At 37.1% G+C, this 9,290-nt stretch overlaps 1 protein-coding gene across 1 annotated transcript; it reads right to left on the bottom strand.

Annotated features, from left to right (window-relative positions):
* Positions 1-416: 416 nt before the first annotated feature.
* On the bottom strand, positions 417-1,379 carry LOC128068614 (putative olfactory receptor 8G3). Its single transcript, XM_052661722.1, has one exon. The coding sequence runs from the start codon at positions 1,350-1,352 to the stop codon at positions 417-419; it is 936 nt and encodes a 311-aa protein (XP_052517682.1). The 5' UTR covers positions 1,353-1,379.
* Positions 1,380-9,290: the final 7,911 nt, after the last annotated feature.

Genomic DNA, 9,290 nt, shown 5'->3' with positions numbered 1-9,290 from the left:
ACTAAATAAGTGTCAGTTCATTCAGATTTCAAAGTAAAATAGCACTAGGGCTTGCTCTGAGAGAAACCTGTAAATATTAAATGAAGTCATCTACTTTAAAGTGCTGGGCTTTGTGCTTGATATTTTATACCATTTCAATCATGTATGTCATTATTTTATGATGATCATCATAGTTGTTGTGGTTTGTATTTTTTTTAACCAAACTGGAACTTCTTTAATTCTTAAGACTCTCTGACTTTATTCTTGGTATTTCTCCATACATAGTCACTGTAACACAGGTTCAATGGAAGTGGCTCAGAGAGAATTTGGGAAAAGCATTATATGAGAAAATGATTCTGAATTTCCAAAAATTTGAACAATAAAACTAAAGCATTGTATATCTCAGCAAACCAATGACACTATGACATTGAGTCTATTCATCTACATTTTCCGCTGTCCAGAATTTTCTTCAGAGCAAATTTGACATCCTTATTCCGCAGACTGTAGATTAGAGGGTTTAGCATGGGTACAATGCAGGTATAAAACACAGAGGACACTTTCCCTTGGTCCATGGAGCTGACTGATGATGGCTGCAGGTACATAAATGCTACAGATCCATAGAAAACAGCAACAGCTGAGATATGGGAGCTGCAGGTGCTGAAGGCTTTGGACCTGCCTTCAGTGGAGTGGATTTGAAGGATGCTAGAGAGGATGAAGATGTAGGAAGCAAGGATGATTAAAACAGGAATCAGGATATTAAAAGCACTAAAGATTAGAGCCAATAATTCATTCATGGAGATGCTAGAACAGGATAGCTCCAAGAGTGGCAAGAGATCACAAAAATAATGGTTAATCACATTGGCCTTGCAGAAATAGAGTCTAATCATAAAGCCTGTATGGATTGCAGATTCAATGATGCACAAAATATAAACTGTCACTGTGAGCTGGAAGCACCTATAATAAGACATGATGACATTGTAAAGCAAAGGGTTACAGATGGCAACATAGCGGTCATATGCCATTACAGCCAGCATATAACATTCTGCAATAATAAAAACAATAAAGAAATAGAGCTGAGTCATACACTCCAGGTAGGAGATGATATTCTTCTCTGTCAGAAAGTTCACCAGCATTTTGGGGGTAACGACAGTGGAATGATAGAAATCAATAAAGGACAAATTGGTGAGGAAATAGTACATGGGGGTGTGCAGGTGAGAACTGAGCCCTATCAGTGTGATCATGCCCAGGTTCCCCACCACTGTGACTGAGTAGATTCCTAGGAAGAAGACCAGAAGGGGAATCTGGAGCTCTGGTTTCTCTGTGAGCCCAGCGAGGATGAACTCAGTCACTGAGGAGTGATTTCCAGGGTCCATTTTCTTCTCAGCAGGTTCTAAGTTTAAAAATAAGGAAATGAGTGTATTTTTGTGTTGAGGTGTGTGTGTGTGTGTGTGTGTGTGTGTGTGTGTGTGTGAGAGAGAGAGAGAGAGAGAGAGAGAGAGAGATATTTATGAACATAAGCATGTGCATGTGTGTGAGGCAGAGAGTAATCCTGCTGAGATCATTCTTTAATGGTCATCAGAGGACATACATAATATGGGGATTTCTTTAGCTTCTATTGTCGTTCTAGGACAAACTATGATTCTGGTTGAACTAGGATAAAAATGATAAACTTCAAGAATCTTATAATTGAGATATTTCATAAAGTTTAAGAGAAACACTGATTTCTGGACTTTTAAAGGCAGTCAAAATGAACGTTTCTACTATTATTTGAGCACTCTTCTTTCCTCCAAATTTCTGGATTCCAACCTATTTCAAGTCAAAAGAATTTTACATCAAGGCCAAGGTTTTAGTTTGTGAACATGAACGTGATATAATAACATCATCACTTCACATAGTCAAGTGGCACTGGCTCTCATGATATGCTCGTGGGTAAGATGGAGTTCTGCGGGCTGGTCACTGTACAGTCAGATGTAAAAGAACATATCAACACAAAGATGGTCTGTTAATTCAGGATTCCCCAATATGGTTGATCATCAGAATCACCTAGAGAGATCACAACATTTATAAAAGTAATGAGTGTAGAAATGTAAACATATAATTGAAAATGAAAATCTTTAATCATCTTCCTTAACATTCTTTACTCCAGGGATAGATTAATCTCTGTAGAATAGCTCTGATAAATCATTTTTTCTTTCTGTCTCTGAAAGATTGCCTCTACAATTTTAAATAATTCACAAATTTGGTACTTCCAGAATTCCAGAATTTTATCAAATCTCTCTTTTATTATATATGCTGTTACTTTAGTTAAATCATTACCACTGCCTCCTTTTTAGTCTGATATTTGATAGTTTTATTTAAAAAATGCTTTTCCTTTTTGCTCTTTATCTTTAAAAATGTCCTCAAAAGTGTTTAGAATCTTGGAAAATTTTAAAGATCTCAACACCTGATAATCAAAATAATATAAAACAAATAAGCCAACAAAACTGCCAGTGTAATTCTGATGATCAGTGAGGTTTGGGAACTACTGTGTTAGTAGCAGCATGTTTTAGGTGGAGAACTTGAGAAATTTTTTTCTCCTTTCTTTTCCTTTTATCTTCTTATTTCTTTCCCCCCTTTCTTCCCTTTCTTCCTTTTTATCCTTCCTCTACCTCCTTCCTTCTTCCTTTCTTCAATAATTTGGTAAAAATTGCTGAAACAGCACTTCATTTCAAAATGAAGTTTAGAGTATAAAAATTACAAAAACACAGTTACTTACCTTATGAAATTCAAAACTTGATATTAAGAAGGCCTAATATTTATTATAAAGGAGCATAGTATGAAAATAAAATTGGAGTGAAAACTCAGAGGGGCATGAAAATTTGAACAGCTCTCCTAATGGATTCAGATCTAGGGAATGGAATATTTTGTAATTTTTGTTTCAAAATGCCTTCTGATATTTATTAGTCCTGATCCAATGCCCATCTTATACACCTAATGTAAGAATTAGGTGTATATAGGAATGACATAAACCCTGTTTATATGGGGTTTGAGTCATTTGTTAGAATGTAAGATGCAATCACTGAACTTTAAAAACGACAAAGTTACTACTTACTGGCCTTAGCTTATTTGACTTTTAATGCGGATAGGTAGGAATACAATTAGAAAACAGCAGTTGGTACTCAAACTCTCTGCTGAAATTTTTCTTTTCTCAGTGAAGCTTGGGCTTGAAAATCGCCAGTGCCCCCTGATTAGTGCACACTCTGTGATCAACAAAACCTTCCAAGTTTGTACGACTTAGACCCCGAGGGTGACAGCAACTGGAAAAATGAATAGAGACACTGAAAACAATTAAAACAAACAAATTGAAGTTTAGCAAAATAAGGGTATTTATGTTTAAAATTTAGATTAAAAAAACCTAATCATTTGAATATTGGATATAGCTTTGTGTGCCATTCATTTGAAAAGAATAAGGGGTCAATTTTTTATTAACTCAATAAAATTCACAAAGTAAGTGACTGGTTAATAAAGAAATTAGTTTCAGATTACACAATGTCTAGAGTATGATCAGCAGTAATTCCAGTCACATGATTTTCTAATATTAGTTCCATGGAACTACAAAGCCACAGATATGAGGAAGTGAGATAAAACCAATGAGTTAAGCTAGTCACCACTGGCCACATGCAGCCTGACTCACTTAACCTGTCACTGCACACAAATATTACCATTTTCTATGTGTGCGATTAGGTTGGGAAGCACTATACTACACTTAAATTATAAATGAGTTTGGAGCTTAGTTCCAGATATTCTTTTTAAGGAGAGATACTGACAAGATAAAAAGCAAATAAAGACTGTAAAACTTGAAAAATATTTGAGATGTTGGGATAATTTAACAGATGTCGTTATATATCTCAAGGGACTCTAAAGAGGCAACAGACATTTTATGTACGGCATTTGAAAGATCTAAGAATACAAGGAAAAATATTCTAAAATTTTGGGTTCTTAGAAATGTCTGTTCTTAATCAACGAGTACATTCAGTCAGACTCAGTTCACATCTGATTCCTTCCGGTTTCATAAACTTACACTCAAATTAGGAAAATGTTCGTTTTCTGGAATAAGTCAAATTCTCTCAACTTATCTAGATTTTTACTTACTCATATGAAATAATAGCCTCACCAACCCCATTCGTCTCTATTATCTGCTACATAGTTTTTCTTTACTAATCTCATTTAGAATTAATGTCATTATAGTAGTAGTAGTGTTAGCTGCTCAGTCATTTCTGACTCTTTGTGACCTCATGTAGCCCACCAGGCTTCTCTGTCCACGGGATACTCTAGGCAAGATTATTGGAGTGGGTCACCATTCTCTTCTCCAGGGGATCTTCTCAACCCAGATATCAAACCCAGTCTCCTGCATAGCAGGCAGATTCTTTATCACCTGAGCCACCAGGAAAGCAGAATATCATCATGAAAACTTCATATTCCTTCTAATTGATTAGACTTTCTTACTACAAGCTCAATAATCCTCCATTTCTAAACAGCACATTTTCAGACTCCAGCTGTACTATAGATTAAATGATGAACAAGTCTGACTTAGTTTCCTCTGTATCCAAGAAAATATCCCACATTTGGCACATCACAGAAAGTTTAAAAACATGGTTTATGAATAAACTGACAATTTTATGAATGAAGATGTTGTGGAATATTTGCCTGAATGCCAATGGTTATTACTTTCATAATTGAAATCTCAAATACTAAGTATAAAATCAACACACTCACCTTTCTTTGTTCCTGGAAATCTCAATGCCAAATCTATTTCACAATGTGCTCTCAAAGAATAGCACTAGTGTTAGTGTGGGGAGTGATAGGTACCCAGCATTCTGCTGTCTTTAGTGCTGGGAGGGCGGGCCTGACAGCCCTGGTCTCAGGAGTCACTTGTGAAGCCGTTATGCATCACAGATCAGCATCTTCAATTCTAAGTCTTCAGTGTGTGTTTCTTCAGCTTCAAGGTAGCAAACATCTGCACCTTTTTAGTTTTCTGTTGAGCAGTTGTGATCACTGTGCTATGAAGGTACATCCTGGATTTAGCTATACCAGGCAATAAGTAACATGGATTCAAATACTCTCCAAGGATTTTCATTTCTCAGGAGACTGGCTCTTGAGAAAAGAGGCAATTGCAGGTGAAGTGTCTCCAGTTGTCAAACATTTTCCTTCAAAAGGTATTATTTGTCAATCCTGAACTTATCAACTAGCAATAAATATTTGTTCACAGGCTTCTGCTAAGGATTTTGTTAAACTGGAGATCCTGATCTGGCCAGTCTAAGCTGGATCTGAGATTCTGCACTTCTGACAAGCTCCTACCAATGCTGTGGCTTCACCATCTAGACTGTGAATAGTAGATTTAGAGCATCAGGACATATTCTGAAAATTTATCCTACTGTTAATAAAGCCAGAAATTTTTAATAATGAATTTAAATCATTTTTCCTGTAGTATATATATTTAATTTTTATAATAATAGATGATATAAATAATTGATTCAAAAATGAAATATATATATAATTGAATTTTAGAGTTTTATGGGCAAGAATACAGAATATTGATGTAATTTTTTTTGAAGTGGTCACTAATAATAATTTTACTTGTTAAATTTAAATGTTAAATTTAAATGTTAAATTTAAATTTTAAATTTAAATTTTACTTGTATATTTAATGAAACAGTTTATTATAAGGCAATTATGTTTCATAATCCTTCTTTTTTATATACTTTGACTTTTTCTTTCCCAAAGCTGAAATAACTGGAAGCAGTCTTAGATTGTAGTATGATGTAAGATAAACTGGAAACTAATATCAGGGAGCACTTATAAGATATGATTAAATGAATTAGGCTCAATTATTTTTAAAAGACTTTACAGTTGGGCAACACAGTGCTTCTCAATCAATTTCCACATTAAAATTGTAGAAAAACTTACTCATTTACTCAAGTGAAATAAGCTTCAATTATACTAGAGCTTGCCTTAAGGGAATACAATAAATAGTTTCCCATTTGAAAATAGGGCATAGTGTTTATATTTCACAAAATCTGTTATTATTTGTTATATTTATTGGAGTATAATTGCTTTACAATGTTGTGTCAGTTTTTCCTTTACAACAAACGATATTTGTCTTTCTCTTTCTGCCTTCAGTTCAGTTCAGGCGCTCAGTTGTTTCTGACTCTTTGTTACCCCAAGAATTGCAGCACGCCGGGCCTCCCTGTCCATCACCATCTCCCGGAGTTCACTCAAACTGCCTCCCATTGAGTCGGTGATGCCATCCAGCCATCTCATCCTCTGTCGTCCCCTTCTCCTCCTGCCCCCAGTCCCTCCCAGCATCAGGGTCTTTTCCAATGAGTCAACTCTTCGCATGAGGTGGCCAAAGTACTGGAGTTTCAGCTTTAGCATCATTCCTTCCTAAGAACACTCAGGACTGATCTCTTTTAGGAAGGACTGGTTGGATCTCCTTGCAGTCCAAGGGACTCTCAAGAGTCTTCTCCAACACCACAGTTCAAAAGCATCAATTCTTCAGTGCCCAGCTTTCTTCACAGTTCAACTTTCACATCCATACATGACTACTGGAAAAATCATATCCTTGACTAAATTGAGCTTTGTTGGCAAAGTAATGTCTCTGCTTTTGAATATGCTACCTAGGTTGGTCATAATTTTCCTTCCAAGGGGTAAGCGTCTTTTAATTTCATGGTTGCAATCACCATCTGCCGTGATTTTGGAGCTCAAAAAAAATAAAGTCTGACACTCTCTCCACCGTTTCCCCATTTATTTCCCATGAAGTGGTGGGACTGGATGCCATGATCTTCATTTTCTGAATGTTGAGCTCTAAGCCAATTTTTTCACTCTCCTCTCTCACTTTCATAAAGAGGCTCTTTATTTCCTCCTCACTTTCTGTCAAAATAGGGGTGTCATCTGTATACCTGAGCTTATTGATATTTCTCCCAACAATCTTGATTCCAGCTTGTGCTTCTTCCAGCCCAGCGTTTCTCATGATGTCCTCTGCATATAAGTTCAATAAGTAGGGTGACAATATACTGCCTTGACATACTCCTTTTCCTATTTGGAACCAGTCTGTTGTTCCATGTCCAGTTCTAACTGTTGCTTCCTGACCTGCATATAGATTTGTTAAGAGGCAGGTCAGGTGGTCAGGTATTTCTATCTCTTTCAGAATTTTCCACAGTTTATTGTGATCCATGCAGTCAAAGACTTTGGCATAGTCAATAAAGCAGAAATAGATGTTTTTCTGGAACTCTCTTGCTTTTTCTGTGATCCAGTGGATGTTGGCAATTTGATCTTTGCTTCCTCTACCTTTTCTAAAACCAGCTTGAACATCTGGAAGTTCACAGTCCACATATTGCTGAAGCCTGGCTTGTAGAATTTGAGCATTACTCTACTATGGTGTGAGATGAGTGCAACTGTGTGGTAGATTGAGCATACTTTGGCATTGCCTTTCTTTGTCACACTTCTCTGAGAGAATGTGGTTCACTGGAGAAGGGAATGGCAAACCACTTCTGTATTCTTGCCTTGAGAACTCCATGAACAGTATGAAAAGGCAAAATGATAGGATACTGAAAGAGGAACTCCCCAGGTTGGTAGGTGCCCAATATGCTACTGGAGATCAGTGGAGAAATAACTCCAGAAAGAATGAAGGGACAGAGCCAAAGCAAAAACAATACCTAGCTGTGGATGTGACTGGTGATAGAAGCAAGGTCTGGTGCTGTAAAGAGCAATATTGCATAGGAACTTGGAATGTTAGGTCCATGAATCAAGGCAAATTGGAAGTGGTCAAACAGGAGATGGCAAGACTGAATGTCAACATTCTAGGAATCAGCGAACTAAAATGGACTGGAGTGGATGAATTTAACTTAGATGATCATTATATCTACTACTGTGGGCAGGAATCCCTTAGAAGAAATGGAGTAGCCATCATAGTCAACAGAAGAGTCCGAAATGCAGTACTTGGATGCAATCTCAAAAATGACAGAATGCTATCTGTTCATTTCCAAGGTAAACCATTCAATATCATGGTAATACAAGCCTATGGCCCAACCGGTAATGCTGAAGAATCTGAAGATGAACAGTTCTATGAAGACCTATAAGACCTTTTAGAACTAACACCCCAAAAAGATGTCCTTTTCATTACAGGGGACTGAAATGCAAAAGTAGGAAGTCAAGAAACACCTGGGGTAACAGGCAAACTTGGCCTTGTAGTATGGAATGAAGCAGGGCAAAGGCTAATAAAGTTTTGCCAAGAGAACACACTGGTCATAGCAAACACTCTCTTCCAACAACACAAGAGAAAACTACACAGGGACATCACCAGATGGTCAATATGAAATCAGACTGATTACATTCTTTGCAGCCAAAGATGGAGAAGCTCTATACAGTCAGCAAAAACAAGACCGGGACCTGACTGTGGCTCAGATCATGAACTCCTTATAGCCAAATTCAGACTTACATTAAAGAAAGTAGGGAAAACCACTAGACCATTCAGGTTAGATCTAAATCAAATCCCTTATGATTATACAGTGGAAGTGAGAAATAGATTTAAGGGCCTAGATCTGATAGATAGAGTGCCTGATGAACTATGGACAGAGGTTTGTGACACTGTACAGGAGACAGGGATTAAGACCATCCCCATGGAAAAGAAATGCAGAAAAGCAAAATGGCTGTCTGGGGAGGCCTTACAAATAGCTGTGAAAAGAAGAGAAACAAAAAGCAAAGGAGAAAAGGAAAGATATATCCATTTTTATAGAGTTCAAAGAATAGCAAGGAGAGATAAGAAAGCCTTCCTCAGCAATCAATGCAAAGAAATAGAGGAAAAGAACAGAATGGGAAAGACTAGCATCTCTTCAAGAAAATTAGAGATACCAAGGGAACATTTCATGCAAAGATGAGCTTGATAAAGGACAGAAGTGGTATGGGTCTAAGAGAAGCAGGAGATATTAAGAAGAGGTGGCAAGAATACACAGAAGAACTGTACAAAACAGATCTTCATGACCCAGATGATCACTACGGTGTGATTACTCACCTAGAGCCAGACATCTGGAATGTGAGGTCAAGTGGGCCTTAGAAAGCATCACTACGAACAAAGCTAGTGGAGGTGATGGAATTCCAGTTGAGCTATTTCAAATTCTGAAAGACGATGCTGTGAAAGTGCTGCACTCAATATGCCAACAAATTTGGAAAACTCAGCATGGCAACAGGACTGAAAAGTCAGTATTCATTCCAATCCCCAAAAAAGACAATGCCAAAGAATGCTCAAACTACCACTCAATTGCACACATCTCTGA

The sequence above is a fragment of the Budorcas taxicolor genome, chromosome 25, assembly GCF_023091745.1.
Source record: "Budorcas taxicolor isolate Tak-1 chromosome 25, Takin1.1, whole genome shotgun sequence".
NCBI lineage: Eukaryota > Metazoa > Chordata > Mammalia > Artiodactyla > Bovidae > Budorcas > Budorcas taxicolor.
Note: the sequence above shows the minus strand (reverse complement) of the source record. Positions and strands in the feature narration are given on the sequence as shown.

What these genes read in the sequence shown, in the direction of transcription:
- LOC128068614 (XM_052661722.1), bottom strand. Translation starts at nt 1,352, where the DNA reads ATGGACCCTGGAAATCACTCCTCAGTGACTGAGTTCATCCTCGCTGGG.